General features: G+C 46.3%; 1 protein-coding gene across 2 annotated transcripts in view; it reads right to left on the minus strand.

The window, feature by feature from the left end:
• Nucleotides 1–15,417, minus strand: part of CORIN (corin, serine peptidase) — a 226,590-nt gene extending 211,173 nt beyond the window's left edge. Inside the window, exon 1 of one of the 2 annotated variants that reach the window (XM_005853139.2) lies at nucleotides 14,859–15,417. In XM_005853139.2, coding sequence (XP_005853201.1) covers nucleotides 14,859–14,930 — 72 coding nt within the window. In that variant the 5' untranslated portion in view covers nucleotides 14,931–15,417. Of the gene's footprint in view, nucleotides 1–12,736; nucleotides 12,853–14,858 lie in introns of those variants that run through there. The other variant, XM_014534321.1, reaches the window with a different exon arrangement.
• Between the last annotated feature and the right edge of the window lie 3,089 nt (nucleotides 15,418–18,506).

An 18,506-nucleotide genomic window follows, 5' to 3' on the forward strand; every position in this document is an offset into this window, starting at 1 on the left:
TTTTATCCCTTCCAAAGAAAATACAGTTAAAAATTATGATTGTGAATTAAGTGACTATAAATAACCCTGTTTTTAATTGAAGAAATTAGAAAAAATTATCCTTTTGGAATGTAAGACTAAATTGTATATTAATAGTACACTAACTTATTTACTGCTTTCAAAAAAAGGTTGCCAAACAAACAAACAAAAAAGCACAAACTCATAGATGCAGATAGTGGTTACCAGAGGGGCAGGGGGTGGGGGAGGAGAAGGGTAAGGGGAGTTAAATATATGGTGACAGAAGGAGACTAGGCTTCAGACGGTGAGCACAAAATAGAATATACAGATGTCATATTATAAAGTTGTACAGCTAACGTTTATGTAATGTTATTAACCAATGTTACCCCAATAAATTTAACTTCAAAAATAGTTGCAATGATTACAAATAAAGTTTATCTTAGTGTAGATACAAATATAAAAAGTTTTTAAATCTCTTGAAATTATCAAATGAAATTTATTTATATTTCCCCCCTTTAAAAAAAATTTGAAACAATCACATACTTATAGAAAAGTTGGAAGTACAGTGTAAAGAACCTTTTATCTGAACCATTTGCGAGTGAATTGCTAACCAGATGCCCTATCACTCTGAAAAAAATCTGTTAGTGGGTGTTTCCTACAAACAAGGACATTATCCTATAAACCCACAGGAAATTACATGGATTCACTGCTACCATCTAGTTCTCAGAACCCATTCAAGGTTTGCTAATAGCCCAATAATACCCCTTATACCAAAGGGTCTAACTTAGGACCACATGTTCATGTGTCCTTGGTTTCCTTCCATCTTCCTTTAACTTCCATGACTTTGACCGTCTGTAAATTACAGGCCAGTTATTTTGCAGAATGTTCCTTAGCTGTGATTTAGGATTAAATTCAGACACCTTTAGCAGAAATATCAGAAAAGTGACACTGTATTCTTCTCACTGCATCCTCTCAATTTGTTCCTTTACGGATGATAATCATATTAATCACATGGTAAAGACAGTGTCTGCCAGCTCTCCCTGTAATATTGTTCTCCTCTCCCCGGCCATGTAATCATTAAGTAATTTATGGCGAGGTATTGAAATTATGTAAATAACTCCCAGTTATTTTTTGACATATGCATGGTTTCCTATTTTATCTAATGGCTTATAATCTGTTCAACAAACATTTTTAAAGAAAAGTCTAAGTGCTTAAGTGCTATATGGTGTTTAAAAATTTTTTTAAATACTAAATCCAAGTATTTCCTATCATTATTTATTTTGATGGTCAAATTGCCCTCCATTTGGCTAGTGAGATTCAATTCAAGCTGACTACTGTCTTTTTAACACGCACCCAGAGTTCTCTGGGCTGTTCCTTGCTTTCTGGAACAGGAGGTTTTGGACTCACGTTGGACTTTCCTTGCCTCATTCTTGCCATCAGCCATTTCTCTAAGGAGCCTGGTTCCTTTTTGTAGAAAATGGTGTTTCAAACCCAGATCTGGGTGTTCCTTGGTACTCACAGGGCATGCTATTTACACACTTACATTTATTTAAAACTAACATATAGTTGACATACAATATTATACAAGTTCTGGTTGTATAAAATAGTAATTTGATATTTATATTCCTTACGATAAGTCTAATAAATATTTGTCACCATATAAAGTTACTATGAAAATATTGACTATTTTCCCTCCACTGTACATAATATCTCCATGACTTATTTTTTTAATAACTGGAGGTTGGTACCTCTTATGCCCCTTTACCACCCTCAGTTCTATATTTACCTTTATATGCTGAAACATATACACTTACACTCATATCTCCAATTCCAATCCCATATTATAGGGTTCTAGATATATTTTTTTACCTTTCTTTAACTGTTTTTTTCCAACAGTAAGAAAGCTGGCTTATTGTTAATATGTGCAATTATTCCATCAGTCCCAGCCAGTAACACATCGCTCACTGTCCCAGCACCCTCTGCTGTGAGGGCACTATGGTCAATTTTAGGGAACTCTCACATCCCACCCTGGTTCACGCACCCATCTACCCCTTCCTCCTCCTGCTCAGGCTCTGGCCCTCCACCTTAGGGCATCCTCACCTGTGGGGTCTCGGCCACTGTGCTGCCCTTCGGGGCACCATGAGAGTCCGCCTTGCTGCTCCCACAGAACAAATTCAGGACCCAGTTGTTCACCAACAGACAAGGAATAGGAAAATGCAAACAAAGGTTTGAAGTCTATAGAAAGCAATTGGTGTTGTTCCTTTTTTTCACTCTTTTCTTACTTATAACATGAAAGAGGAATAAAATCACAAGATCTGGATCCTTCAGCCTTCTTGAAAACTTTTTTAAAAAATTTATTTTAGAAAGATAGGAGGGGAGAGGGAAAGGGAAAGGGAGAGCGAGAGAGAGAGAGAGAGAGAGAGAGGGAGAGATATTTTTTTAAATTTATTTTAGAGAGAGAGGAGGGGAGAGGGAGAGGAGGAGAGAGAGTGCAATAGAGAGAAAAACATCAATTTGCTGTTCTACTTATTCATGCATTCATTGGTTGATTCTTTTTTGTTAATATTTTTTTTATTTATTTCAGAGAAGAAAGGAGAGGGAGAGAGAGCGCACAATAGAGAGAAAAATATCAATTTGCTATTCTATTTATTCATGTATTCATTGGTTGATTCTTTTTTGTTAATTTCTTTTTTATTTCAGAGAGGAAGGGAGAGAGAGAGAGAAAGAGAGAGAGAGAGAGAGAGAGAGAGAGAGAAACATCAATGATGAGAATCATTGATCAGCCCACAACCCAGCATATGCCCTGACCCCGGGAATTGAACTATAACCTCCTGGTTCATAGGTTGACGCTCAACCACTGAGCCATGCCAGCCAGGCAGAACAACAAACATTTTTAAAGAAAAGTCTAAGTGCTTAAGTGCTATATGGTGTTTAAAAATTTTTTTAAATACTAAATCCAAGTATTTATTAAATTAAAGTATTTATCCCATGGGTTTTGCTTACTTTCCTTAAGGAGAATAAGTCGTCTTTCTGGGTCATGGGGATGTAAAGTCCAGCATGGGGAATGTGGTCAGTAATATTGTAATGACTCTGATTGATGTCAGGTGGGTGTTAGACTTACCAGGGGGCACTTCCAAAGTTAAATAAATGTCTTATTACCATGTTGTACACCTAAAACTAACATAATACTGTATGTCAACTGTAAAGCTCTCTTCAAAGAAGAAGGGGAGACAGTTGCCCGATTTTCGGAGTTTCTTACATGAAATGATTGGAGAATCTTGCTAGTCGGAATATAGAGAGCATTTTTGTTCCTCTTATTGACATTCAGCTGATAGAGTAAAGTTAAAACAATACAAACAGAACTGTAGGTGCTATCAGGAGGGATCAAGCAGGCCAACTGAGGTTGTCCCAAGGTGGCTCAGACCCGACCATACAAGTCAGCTCATCCAGTCCTCTGGGCAGTTCCTTCCTTCCTAAGAGCCACTGCACTTGCTCACCAAGGCCACGTTCAGCAAGACTCATCTGTGTAATTGTGAAAGGTCTGGAAGCTCAGCATTATTGTTATGCCAAAGAAGGCAGAATGAAAATCACCCCAGGCCAGGTTAGGACTATAGTTACCAAGTCTAGATTTTAAATTGAATAAACACAAAGACCAGGGGATGGAGGGAGCTGGTCTCTCCAGTTTGCCCTAACTCTTCTAGGGAATGAAACTGGCCACGCCAGGCAGTCCTCCCGCCATTCCTAGCTTCATCCTCCCACCTCCACCCCAAATCCAGAATTGGTCCCCGCTAGTGGGCAGCTGGGCTGAGAGCTTTGAGGGGCCTCCCCAGGGCTATTTTTAACCAGGTATTTTCTGCTGATTGACTTTCCACTGGGGCAGCCCCAGGGCTGGGGGAGGCACTCCAGCTGGGAAACCTGAGCAGCCAGCTGGCCTGTGACAAATGAGGTATTTTTAGCTGAGACTTGGGGATCTCCGGATGGTCATCTACTTTAGACCTCCGGGTGGGAGACACAAAACAGAGCCCAGCAAGAGGAGTGGTGCTGAGTCTGAAGTCCCTTAGCAACCACTGCGGAGCTATTGTTGGAAGGGGACTGACTCTGTGCCCTGGTGCGGAAGGGAACACAGGCCTGGGGTCTTCCCCTGCACTGGTGGAGGCGAGGCCCGCGGGTCCCTCCTGCAGGCCTGGTGTTCAGAGGGCCCTCTCTGCCTACCTGCCTACCTGCCTACCTGCCTGCATGCCTGCCCTCTGCATCAGCATCACCTGGAACCGGTTAGAAATGCAAATGCTTGCCGCCCCCCCCACCCCCAGACCTACAAGTTAGACACTGGCCGTGGGCCCAGCAATCCGTGGTGTGTCAGGCTCTCCAGGTGATTCTCACACACATTACACGTCGAGAATGACTGACCTAACCACACATTCACTAACATTCATAGGTAAAGGTATGAGTTTAACTTTGTCCCTACCAAACCCACATGGCAGTGCATTTTTAAATTAGGAGACCTTATAGTTAGCATATTTTTAGATTTACAAAAACATTGAGCAGATAGATAGTAAAGAGAGCCAGTAACTTTTTAAGCCATTTCTTCCTCCGGTGTGTGTACCCTAATGGTAAAAGCCTTTCGCCCCTGTTCATCCTCAAGGAGAGTGATAAGACACAAAGTGTTTGCCATCAAAGGCTACAGTGGAGTCAGAGTAAGAAACAGCCGCCGGCGCCCAGTGAGGAGGGCGGCAGTGCACACCTGCCCTAGGATGCCCGACTGGACATGGGTGCCCTCGGCCACACCACCAGGAAGCCAACTGTAACTGCCTGTGATGTGGCCCAGGGAGCGCCTTCTTAAGAGGGACTTGAAAGTGATGGTTTGGAGTGTTAGTAATGTATTACTTTCCCGTGGCTGCTATAACAAATTGCCACCGTGGCTTACAACACAATTTATATTCTCTTGTAATTTTGGAGGCGAGAAGTCAGAAATCCGTGTCACTGGGCTAGAGTCAAGTGTGGTCAGGGCTGCATCCTTCTGCAGCTCTGAGGGGAGGATCTTTTCCTGGCCTTTGTCAGCTTCCAGTGACTGCCTGTCTGCATCCCTGGGCTGGTGGCCCATCCCACCTCTTCAAAGCACATCTCTCCCATCTCTGCATCCATCTCCTCATTGCCTTCTCCTCTGACTCCGGCCCCGCCTGCCTCCCTCTTACAAGGACATTGTGATTACATCAGGCCCTCGCAGATCATCCAGAGTAATCTCCCATCTCAAATCCTTAACTAGCCACAAGTGCAAAGTCCCTTTGCCATGCAAGGTGGCATTTACAGGTCCTGAGGATTAGGACATGGATATATTGGGGGGGCCCAGGGGGACTTGACTCAAACTGCCACATGTCTTGTGACTCTATCCCGTGTTCTATGGTAGACACGAGCCATGGTGATTATTGAGTACTTGCAATGTGACTCATCTGAACTGGGTCATGCTGTAAGAATATTGGAATGTAAAGACTGAGCATGAGAAAAAGGAAAGTAAAATAGTTCACTAATAATATTTATTTCATGTTAAAATTACAAAATGTTAGATATGTTGAATTAAATAAATTATTAAAATCACACTGATCTATTTCTTTTTGCTTTTCAAATGTAGCTACCAGTGAGCTTTAAATTACACATGTGGCTGACATTATTTCTGTTGGACGGTGCTACTAGAGACCAAAAGGGAAGCAGGATGGTATTAAATTTCAATTGTCTTATTTTTGTCTTACTCATACTTATAAAGGAGTCTAGACTTTGAAAGCAACATCTCTTCTTTCAACCTTCTCTAGGGAGAGCAACTGAGGTTTCAAATCAAGAGGGATATTATTACATTAAGGATGTGAAAAAATGAAATTCTTCACTAGATTAAAAAAAAAAAAAGCAAAGCCCAAGCCCAACCTGAGAGACTCAGTGGTTGAGCGTCAACCTATAAACCAAGAGGTCAAGGTTTGATTCCCAATCAGGGTACATGCCCGGGTTATGAACTCAGTCCCCAGTAAGGGGCATTGCAAGAGGCAGTCGATCAATGATTCTCTCTCATCATTGATGTTTCTATCTCTCCTTCCCTCTCCCTTCCTCTCTGAAAGCAATAAAAAATATATTTTTAAAAAAGCAAAGCTCACACATTTATCCAGCAACTCGTGTTCTTACAAAGCATCTTCATAAATAGTTATTTCACTAAATCCTTGGTCACAACCCTGTGAAAGGGATATTGTCCCCATTTTTCAGAGAAGGAAGCTGAGCCTAAAAGAAATGAACCCAACTAATTAGTGATGAACAAGAACCCGAGCCCTCGGCACCCAGAGCTGCCTTGAGGATTTTTCCGGGCGTGGGGTTAATGATTTAGTCAGGCTCACTCTATTTCCTGAGGGTGTTGTTATTTTCCCTTCAATCTTCCCAAATTTCAGAGATCCCAGAATTCTCACTCTTTACCTGAAAATTCTGTCCCTTGACTACTCTGAGCACATTTTCATTACTTTTCAATTTTGACTGCAGAGGGCTATGTCCTGCCTGGCTATTTAAGGAAGGTTTTATCCTGCATCAAACTCCTGCCCAGCTGCACCAGAGGCGTGCCTGGCTCCCAGCTTGACTCTGGGCCACTTGTTGGAAGGCCCCCAACACCAGGGACTGCCTGTCCACCACCACCGCCACCACCACATACACACACACACACAGTTGCAGGCACGGGTAAAATGCTCAGCTCTGACTTACACCCAGAGAAGACACCCCAGACAAACCTGGGCTCTGGTGGTCAGATTTCTTCTGATCAGTCTTCTTTGGGGTTGAACAGGCAGTTTTGCAGTTTAGCAGAGAGTCGCTGTAAGGATTAGCAACGACCCAGGAAGAGGGAAGAAAACTAAGGTCCGCGAGGATGCCCCTACCCCAGGCAGCACTGCCCAACAATTGACAGGGGAGGAGGAAAAGGAAAGTGAAAGGGTACGACATGCTGCTCGTTTTCTCTGCCACATTCAGATTTCAGATTTCAGACCTGGGAAGGCCCTGGGAGGGTGTCTAGTCCAACCACCCCATTTTACACAGAAACTGGGAGCAAAAGGGTTAACTGCTTTCTGTGAAGTCTCATGGGAATTTAGCATCAGACAAAGACTAGAACTCCCGTTTCTGATGTTGTTCAACTTGGACCAAATTGTTTTAAAGCAGCGGTTCTCAACGTGTGGGTTGCGACCCCTTTGGCAGTCGAACGACCCTTTCACAGGGGTCGCCTAAGACCATCCTGCATATCAGATATTTACATTATGATTCATAACAGTAGCAACATTACAGTTATGAAGTAGCAACGAAAATAATTTTATGGTTGGGTCACAACATGAGGAACTGTATTTAAAGGGCCAGAAGGTTGAGAACCACTGTTTTAAAGGATCACAGAGAAATATTAAAACCATTCAGCTTTGATTTCCAAATCACACTAGAGAGAGCGGCATCTCTCTTGCAGGATGAGGCTCTGAAACAGGCATGCAAGGGTGAAAATCAGGCACAGGCAATAATCCTTGAAAATCCTTCGGAAAGTGCCACACTGGAGACCAATATAGCTTCTGTCAGTAAATCCCACACAGTCAGTTTTTCCAAAGACGGATCAGGTTCATCAGTGGAGCATCAGATTAACTAACTGGCCTGAGGTTAGAGGACAAAGAGGCACGGATCCTTACACACAGGATGACACGGAGGACTACAGGATGGATACGGATAAAAGACACCTGAGCCCTAGCCAGTTTGGCTCAGTGGATAGAGTGTCAGCCTGCAGACCTAAGGGTCCTGGGTTTGATTCTGATCAAGGGCACATACTTCAGTTGCAGGTTCCTCCACAGCCCACGGCCCTGGTCAGTACAAAACCAATTGATGTGTTTTTCTCACATCAATATTTCTCTCTGTCTTTCCCTCTCTCTTCCACTATCTCTCTAAAGAAAAAAATCAATGGGAAAATATCCTCAGGTGAGAATTAAAATCTATATATACAAAAGGCTAAATGTCGTCCGTCTGATCGGTAGCTATGACGCACACTGAGCACCAGGAGGTAGATGCTCAATGTAAGAGCTGCCATGATGCACACTGGCCATTTAAAAATAAATACACACGGACCTAGCACAGACAAACCAACATTCAGCTTCCCCCAACCGGGACACAGGCCCTGCCACCAACCCAGAGCAACACCCGACCAAAACTCAGCCAATGCTGTCAAGACCCATGGCATAAAATGCGGCCCACAGCCCAGCCCAGCCCGGAAACGGTGGCTGTGGGCGCCTGGTAATGACGTCACGTAGCAATGCCTGGCTTCTTCTCCCTAGCGACTAGCCTTCTTGGAGTTTCTTCAGCCCAGGAATCCAACTTGCTTTATAGCCAAGTGCAAACATTTTACAGTTTAATCAAAAGTTTGTGAAGCTTTTCCCCATGCCTCATCTTATTTGATCGTCACAGAAGTCCTGGAGTAGGTAGATAGTAGACTCGGTAGAATCCTATTTTCTTTTCATTAGCAAGACGGGAATAGCAATATTAAAATATTTATTCTAATTAATTTCCTTTCAATGTGCATGAATCTGTGCACCGGGACACTAGTCTACACTAATAAAAGACAAAGATGCTAACGACCACACCTTCACTACGCCCCCAAGTCATGCCCACCAACCAATCAGAGCGACTATAGCAAATTAACCCAACCAAGATGGCGGCCAGCAGCCACGGAGCTGGAGCAAGCAGGAGGCTTGGTTGCCCGGGCGATGGAAGAAGCCAAGCTTCCCGCCAGCCCTGAGCCAGCTGTGGCCTCCGCTCATGGCAACAAAGTTTCAATTATGGAAGACAAATAAATCCCAGATACCTGCTTCCAGCCAGCCTCCACTGGGAGCTTGGGTGGCTGGAGGCCGTGGCCAGCCTGCAAACAGCCATCAGCCCCTCACCCAGGCTGGCCAGGCACTCCTATATAATAAAAGGGTAATATGCAAATTGACCCTAATAGCAGAACGACTGGGAATGACTGGTCACTATGACACACACTGACCACCAGGGGGCAGACGCTCAATGCAGGAGCTGCCCCCTGGTGGTCAGTGCGCTCCCACAGGGAGAGCTCTGCTCAGCCACAAGCCAGGCTGACGGCTGCCAGTACAGTGGTGGTGGTGGGAGCCTCTCCCACCTCCTCGGCAGCGCTAAGGATGTCTGACTGCAGCTTACGCCTGCTCCCCCCTGGCAAGTGGACATCTCCCGAGGGCTCCCGGGCTGCCAGAGGGATGTCTGACTGCCAGCTTAGGCCCAATCCCCCAGGGAGCGGGCCTAAGTCAGCAGGTGGTCATCCCCGGAGGGGTCCCAGACTGCGAGAGGGCACAGGCCGGGCTGAGGGACCCCCCACCAGTGCACAAATTTTTGTGCACCGGGCCTCTAGTAAATAAATAAACATTTAAAAAGGTACCCGGGTTCTGAGAGTAACAGCAGATTCCCTTCTCTTCTCTGGCTCTCACTGCAGGGAACCGGTTGAATGGCAGGCCAGTGGCACATAAGACTGCAGAAGTTCTCTCCCTCCCCTCACTCCTGACACAGTGCTCATCACTGAGTTAGAAACGGAACTTCCCATGTGCACAATCTTTATTTGTTCGCTGGTGGATGACAAGTCCCCAAACTGTGCCAGCACCTAAATGTTTGCTGACTAAATGAAGGAATCTAGTCCTCTTTTTGGCCAGCCTATGTCGCTGAATTCTCGTGAGTTGAAGTTATTTAGGTCTCACCCATGGCTCTTAACTTCTCGGGGTGTTTTGGTGCCCAAGACAGAAAAATTCACACTGAACTTTTCATAGAGACTTTTTCTGACTCATGGGATTCACAGAGCCCCAGATTAAGATTTCCGGGTGCTCTCTGTGGTGACACTAGCAGCATGACCTTCATGGGTTTGGACAGACTGACATTTACTTTCATAGCTGCACCAGGACTGTTCTTTAAAACTCTGCCAAGTTCTGCAAACAAAGCTGTCAGCCTGAAGGTCTGAAGGGGCCCTGGGACAAGCACAAACTAGTGGCACCAAAATGGTCTTCCCAACTCACCCCTATGTTTCCTGCCCTCCTGCTAAGCCAGCCTGTTGGCTCACTGGCCTTGCTCCTCTTGAGTGCTGACAGTTTCAGCACTGATACGGGAAGACAAGATGGATCCCCAGCAGGGCCACCTGGGTCCTCTGGTCCTATCACACATTGGCACCGTGGTCACCACCCACTCTGATGGTTTGGACACAGAGACATGTACCATAGGAGAATATTCAAACAGCTGCCATCAGGTGAGCTCATGGGGTAACTGCCAGCATTGGGCTGAGAGGCAGACAGAATTCCTGGGCACCTTCAGCTGAGCTCTGCGCTGAGCAAACAGGGCTGCAGAATGCTCGGGCTCAGGCAGACAGAAAAGTCAGAAGAGAGAGGAGCTGGGACTGGAGACAGTGACAGGCTCAGGACAGGGCAACTGATGCAGCAACCCAAAGGTGAGCAGCCCCTGCACTCCACGCCCACGAGGAAAGCACATGTGATCTGCCCACCTGCACGGTGACTGTACAAATAATAAGTGTTGTGAACTGTACTTGCTCTCAAGTGCATTTAGCAAAGTCCCAGCAATAGAATAAACCCTAGGGGGTAAGGAATGGAGACAGGGAAAGGATCTATGCATCTGTATTGGCTTCAATAGCATCCCCAAAATTCATGTCACATGGATTGTGACATGAATGTGACCTGACTTGGAAACAGAGTCTTTGCCTTTGTAATTCGTTAGGGTGAGGTCATAATGGATCAGGGTGAGCCCTAAGTCCAATATGAGTGGTGTCTTTATAAAGAGAAAGAACACGTGGGACAGGGAAGAAGGATACATGACTAAGAAGGCAGAGATCGGAGTGCGGCAGCTACAAGCTAAGGAAAGCCACGGATTTCCAGCAAGCACCGGAAGCTAAGAGGCGGGAGGGAAGACTCTTCCCACCCCAAGGAACTTGATTTTGGACCTGTAGCCTACAAAACTGTGAGCAAATAAAATCCTGTTGTTTTAAGCCAACCAGTTTGTGGTAATTTGCTGCAGCAGCCCTAGGAAGCTAATACAGCAGTTATCTTTCTTAGCTAGTTACAAATGTACTTCTGCACAGTCATCATTCACACATTGTTAATAGGTACCAACTATGTGCCAGACACTCTTCCAGCAATGAACAAACACGGAAAAACCTCTGCCTCCTTGGAGTTCATACCTTAGAGTGGGAGGAGACAGAAAATAACCAAAAGTGAGAAGTAACATATATAGTCTGTCAAATGGTGACAAGTTCAGGAAGGGGTTCTATGGAGAGAAATAGTTTCGAATCTAATTCGTTTAGAAGAAATCGAACACTCCCAGTAGAATCTGACCCAAACATGGAGCCTCATATTCTAGTATTGTCATTCTTGTGAAAAACGATACAACATGCAAGGGTAAATGGGGAAGATAAATTCTCCCTCTATTACATCAGTATTTCTGCTCTAAAAGCAGGAAAACCACCAGCCATAGAGCTCATCGTGAAGGGGAAAGAACCATACGTTAGCAAAAATCATCAAGGTGAGGGGAGACTTCCCAAGGGTTTTATGACTGATACACATTTGTTGACTGATGTATAAATGAATCTAGCCATTTAACCTTCAACAAATACCCTGGCATGTGCAAAAGAAGCAAAGGGAGGTGTTGGCTAAGAAAACTTTTATCACCTGAGCGTCCAGCGAAATGATCACTCAAGTGAAAGACAGCTCTGAGAGAACATCCCAGCGAAGGAGATGTTCTGTCTACACCTAACGCAGTGACCACTGGTCCACGTGGTTATTGAGCACTTGAAGTGTGACTAGTGAGACTGAAGATCCCAATTTTTAATTTGATGTAAATTGTGATTAATTTCAGTACCAAGCAGCTACACTATTGGACAGCACAGCTTTAGAGTCGCAGAAGGCTGGCTGAGAAGAAAGGCCCGGGAGACTCCCTGGGATGAGACAGCTCCATAATTACTAACAGGTTAGGGAGCCTTCACAGAATGTACAACTGCTAAATATAGTGTTTCTAGGACATAAGTATTTCCTTAGTCCTCTCAGTGTCCTTAGAGATAGTCAGTAGTATCACCCCCATTGGCTGGATAAGGAAATCAAAGCTCAACCAGATTGACTTGCTCAGTGTCTTGCAGCTTCTAAGAGATTTGGATTAGGCTTTGACACCAAAATCCATGCTCTCCACCAAGGCACCTCGCCTATGGCACCTTTTCACTCTTGTGATTTCCTCCATCCCCACCCTCTCTGAACACTCTAAACACAAAAGTTCGTGTATACCTGTGTGCACCTGTCTAAGTAGATTGTGAGGAATGGGTAAGTCTGGGGCGGGAGGGGGGAGGGGTGGAGGAGGTGTCCTTGAGTGCTTAGTGTGGATCCAGTATTCTATACAGGTCCGTATCCTTTAGCCAACCAGCCCCATTCTCCACCTGGGCAGACAAACTGGAATGCCAAGAACAACAATGGAGCAAACAGGACGCATGAATGCATCCTTGCTGACTAACTTTCTAAGGCAGAAGTGGCACATGGAAGAACCCTTTCTCCCTTGGACACAGTCAGCAAAAATGCTCAATCACAGCTTTAATCATCCGGGAGCGCCTGTCCCACCAGCGGCAGAGCCATGCAGAAACCCTGAGGCCATACATCTCCATGTGGAGGGGGGTTGGAGGGAAGGGAAGGAGGGAGATGATCAGCAGAGTGAGTACCTCACAACAGTGTGGAGATTTGTAATGCAGGCTTCGGAGAGTGGCTAGGCTAATTCTCCGGAGATCCCGGGCTAGTCTTCTCCTGCATCCTCCTGTTTGTCCGCAGCAATGGAGAAGGGCAAGGGAGGGCCATAAAGCCAGCAAGCGCTGAAATCCAAAGGAAGCCACGGCAGAAACGTGACCCTCCCCAAACAAAAGCTCAGCTGGTTTGTGCTGGAGGCACCGATGCCTTCTGAGCTCTTGCTGTGGAGGTTTCTGCAGCACTAAGAGGAAGATTTCTGATGTGATGAATTTCGCATCTTTTTAAAAAGTTTCACTGTGCCTGGAAATGTACTTGGTGAGATTAATAAGGCAACCCTTGTCTGTTTAACCTCCTGGCAGGTTAACGGAGTCTGTCATCACGGAACTGTAATCCAACCCTACAAGGAACCTCTGGGAAGAGCCCTCTTCCCCTAAATAAAGCTTTCCAGCATCTTGAGGTTTTGAGGTTGATGTGATTCTACACCCAAATAACTCTACACTCGAGCGCGACTCTCAGTGGAAAGGATTCCATGGAAAACCTGGCCGCTCAGCCCAGACTCACACATGTCCAGGCAGACATCTCGTCTGACCGCTCTACCCCCAGGAACCTGGTTTCCGGGACTGATTTTTAGCTTCCCTTTTGCACAACAAAAACTACAGGCACCAAATAACACTAACACTCTGGCGAATGTTGACTGACAAATTTGTAACTTTAAAAAAAATGCATTGTTCCTTCTCATTCTCTCTGGATGATGCCACAATGAATGTTTTGCAGCATCTTTCATGTCAGCACCTTCAGCTAAAATGTCTGTGGATAATGATCACCAGTAAATTTTGATTGGCTCTGTTTCTGGGCTTCTATCCTTAAATTACAAAAACAAACAACAAAAAATCCTACAAACTACCACTGTGAATACAGGAAGAGTCATACCAGAGCTGTCTTTGCAGTGCGCTGTTTTCAGGAGTTCCCCGCGGAAGGAAAGCATCTCTGAATGCATTGCTGGGACAGATTCCCTGGGAATGCCCAGCTCCCCAGGGCAAGCGCCCAGGGCTGGGTCCCGGGAACTACCTGTCGCGCAAAAAGCGCCTGCACCGCCATCCACCGGCCCCAGAGGGTGGGTGGCGCCGGGCGTGGGGCGTCCGCCACCGCCCGGGAGCTGGGGATCAGTCCAGCAAGATCCCGAGCAACACCGTCCTCCAGCCTGCGCAGCCCGCACTCCCTTCCGCACCGAGCGGTCACCGTACCTGTCTCTGTGCAGCAGGGACCTTCCTAACACTGAAGAAGGGCAGCTGCAAACTAGAGCCGGTTCCCGGAGGCGAAGGGCAGTGCGGGCCATCGGGTGCTCCTCCCCACCTTTCCTCTCGCCAGCAGAATCGGAGCTCGCCAAACCCGGAGCCGCTCTGAATCTGCGCCCTTCGGCGACCGGCGACGCGGGTGCCTGGCCAGGTGTGCGCCCGAGACAAAGTGTGCGCGCAGGGCACGCAGGGACCCCCGGCGCCCTGCAAGTGGAACCGGTTCTGAGGTGCCAGCACTCAGAAGGGTCAGGTGGTCTCCGGGCACCAGCCGGTTGTAGGGAAACCCAGCGCCATTCCCGGTTCCAAGAGGGACAAGACGAGACGCGCACCACGGTTGAAGGAGGCTGGCGTCTGGGGCAGGCAAGCTGGCTGCGCAGTCCGCACGGAGGCCGGGAGTCAGCAGCAGCGCAGAGAGGAAGCCGGGTCCCCAGGGGCCGCTCCCGACAACTCCTTCAGCATCCCCCCCAGGTGCCCGCGAGTCCCGTGGATGTGTGGACGGCGCAGAGGGGAGGAGAGCGGAGGGAGAGCGGGTCTCCGGACTGACCTGACTTGAACCTGGAGACCCTGCCCTGGACCCGGGGAGAGTCCCGGACGCTGGGCACCCGGGGAGAGGACCGTGCGCCCTGGGACTGCTTGCAGGACCGGATGCTGAGCGAGGGGCCGGGAAAGCTCACGAAAGGTGGGGAAAGAAGGTGGCGACTAAGGGGAGGAGGGGGCAAGCGGCAGGAGGGGTTACCCCTGAATTCATCCCGACTGAGAGGTCAACCGACCTGTTTGCCCGCAGAGCGCGATTCGTGGATCTTACCCGCTTCGGGGCCCCGGCTCGGCGGTAGCGCTCGTCCGGAGCGAGGGCAGGGGACTGTTTCATGGAGAACATGTCTCGCTTTTTCCTCTGTTCGCTCTTATCTTGGTCGCTTTGCTCTCCTTTCCGTGCCCCTGGGAGAGAACTACGGACGCCTTGCTCCTCGCTCAGGAAGAGACAAGTTGAACTTCAAGGGACGAGGCCCCACATTTTGTCTGCTCCACAGATCCCACCCGCGGGCCACTCCCTCCTCACTCCCGTCTCCGCGTCCCACCCATAGGAACCCTTAATGACAGATCCCCCGCCACCCCACCTCTTCGCATTCAAAAAAGTTACCCTTAGGGGCAGACGGAAGCCAAGCGAAATGCTGCCCCCCTCCCCCACCCTCCACTGCACACACCTCCAGCTCACACCTCCAGCTCACACCTCGCTATGGCAGCAGGAAAGAGATGAGAGGGGAAAGTTTGGCTGCATGAGACAGAGTCATTGGGAGCAAAGGAATGACTCCCGGGCTCTCCAAAACCTCCTTATCACATCCTAGACCAGTGGTTCTCAACCTTCCTAATGCCGCGACCCTTTAATACAGTTCCTCATGTCGTGGTGACCCCCAACCATAACATTATTTTCGTTGCTACTTCATAACTCTAATTTTGCTACTGTTATGAATCGTAATGTAAATATCTGATATGCTATATGTGTTTTCTGATGGTCACGACCTACAGGTTGAGAACCACTGTCCTAGACCCTTTCCTAGTAGACAGAGCGCAGCCACGTAAAAATCAAAATAACCATAGGCACTTGGCAGTTAAAGGCCAAGTTCATCTTTAAAAAGGTTTAACGTTCCCTGGGCGAGCATTGTTTGCACTAAACAAATGGAAACTTACTTTCTGACTTACGTTTAGTGAAGACTGCCTTAGGCTGCGCCGAAGCTGCAGGGACAGGGAGAACCAGCCCGCTTCCACAGACCTGGCTGGGATTTCCCGCGGAGAGCCCCGCAGCTGCACCTAGGGACCCACGTCTTCGCCCTTTTGTTTCACTGGCAGCCACTCCTCAGGCAGCCAAGGAGGGCACGGCATGTAAAGACTAGTTTTCATTGGAAGCCCCAGACAGTGGTCAAATGTTTGGCAAAAAAGACATTGCGTTTTTCTTAGATATGATTTTTTCATCCAACGTGAGTCAAGATCTAATGGAAATGGCCACAGTTACTCATGAGGTTATTGAATGAACCCATCGCCATTATTCTGGAAGAGGACATGCATAGTATGTATGTATTGGACACCTGTCCCTTGAATGTTACAGTGGGGGAAAGGGAACTCACAAAATTTTGTTTCTGAAATGATGAGAAAGTGGAAAATATTGCATGTGTATATACTACAATAGTTGAAATGCTGATTCCATCAGTGTTCCAAACATCACAGTTGAAGTCCAATACCTGACAAGTTTACCATAATTCACAAAAATTAAGCTCTTAGTGGCGGGCTTTACAAGTATTCTCTTTTAGTACCACTTTATGAGGTAGGTACTATTACTATTTGAGAGATGAAAAGATTTAGGGAGTCGAAGTAACCAGTCCAAGTTGACACAGCTAGCAAGTGCTGAGCTGGGATTCCCCAGGGGCTGTGTTCTTGCTACCATCCTGCCTCATCACAGGGAATCACCACGGGGACACCAGCCTGAAATATCGAGAGCCTGGGTGATTTATCTGCCAGCTCTACCGTGAGCAAATCCTCAGTCTTCCTGGGCCACACTAGCTGCTTATAAAGTGAGGTTGGATTCCATCCTCAGGGTTTGCACAGGCACTCTGAATCCAAGTATAAATTTCTATTTCACCTCGTTTCTCTTCCAGGTGCTGCCCTCTGGTGGAAGTGCTACAGGAACTATGAAATAAAGTAGCTAAAAAGCAAATTTGAGAAAGACTGGAGATAAGTCTTCCCTTCTATCCACAACTGTACTGTGTTCTTCTAAGAACTAAAGCTGACTGCACTGATGCAGTACAAAAGCATTCCTTAGACTTCCTTTTAGCAAGAAACCCCACCCAGTTCTAGTTAGCAAAAGCACCAGAGTGAATACTTGAGATACTTTTTGCGTGAGGGTAAACAGCTATTTTCATATTCTTTGCAACAGCCTTTATAATGTAAGAAATCATAAAAATGTTAGAAGTCTCAAAATTTGACTATTTCAATTATTCCTTAAATTTTTTTTTGCCCATTTGCTTTTCAACTTAAAGTGACAACCATCATCTAGTTTCTTAAAATACTTTAATTTTACAAAAAGAAGCATTTCTTGCCTTTGAAACTTTTATCATCTGGTATGTCAAGCATATATCCAAAATAATTAGATGAGCTAAGAGAAAAAAGCATATATTTATGGAAAAATTAATTTATAGGTAGTGAATAGACCTCTGGAAAGGGTGATTTTACACCAAACTTTGGTTACATATCATATTGCAGACCAAGTCAGAGCTTAGTACTACAAGTAAAGGCAGTCTGAAAACAAGACAGAGACATCTCAGAAAAGCAGTCAGAACCCAGGGATGGTAACAGGTGAGCAGCAGCTAAAACAGGTCTGTTACCCCTTGGCTTATCTATTTAGCTATTCATTCAGAAAACACTTAGGATTTGCTAGCTGCCAGATGAATAAAATAGAGTTCCCACCCTCAGTCTAGTGGAATACGTAACACAGAAATACATAAACTATGAAAATACTTGCAAATAATGTGTGCCTGGCTTTAAGGAGTTAGAATGTGATATTTTTTAGCTGAGATCTAAAAATGCAAAGCGTTTAAATTGAAAAAATTAAAGAACAAAGCAAGAAACAAGTAAATTGGACATTTACCTGTTGCAGGGAGAGGAGTTTAATCAAAAGGTGAAAACAACACAATATCTGAAGCAGTATCTTCCAGCACACTGAAACATGATAAAAGTAGCCCGTGTAGACATTCTGTTTGCTGTATATCATTTTTCTGGGACATCAATCCCCTACTCTAATATACCAGAGTAGTTATGGGGAAAAAGGTAATAAGAACAGGCCCATAACAAGTTTCAGAGGAATTGTACTTTTAGCATCCTCACACCCCAGTGTTAGTTTCCCCCAGCACTGGGGCCCCATACAGTAATTTGACCACCTAAATGCCCCTACCTTTGGCCACCATCTTGCTGGTCTTCCCAGGAATAGTACCCTCTCAACAACAATGATCATATGAGCAAAAACTGAGGTACCTCATTTCATAATTTTGTTCTGATTATGAATAAATTTGTAAGAGAAGTCTTGAGGTTATGAGATTAAGTCACATCTCTATATATAAAAGGCTAATAGTCTAAGTGTCTGACCAGTCGCTATGATGCACACTGACCACCAGGGGGCAGACGCTCAATGTAGGAGCTGCCATGACGCCCACTGGCCGTTTACAGAAAAAAGGCACCGCGGACCTGGTGCCCACAAAGCAACACTCGGTTTTCCCCAAGTGGGACACAGGCCCCACCACCACCCCGGAGCAACACACCACCAAATCGCAGCCAAAGCTGCCAAGACCCCATGGAGCAAAATGCGGCCCACAACCCAGCCCAGCCCAGAAACTATGGCTGTGGGCACCAGGTAATGTCGTCACATAGCAACGCCCAGCTTCCTATCCTTAGCGACAACTAGCCTCCT

Source organism: Myotis brandtii, unplaced genomic scaffold (assembly GCF_000412655.1).
Source record: "Myotis brandtii unplaced genomic scaffold, ASM41265v1 scaffold10, whole genome shotgun sequence".
In the NCBI taxonomy this organism is placed as follows: Eukaryota; Metazoa; Chordata; class Mammalia; order Chiroptera; family Vespertilionidae; genus Myotis; species Myotis brandtii.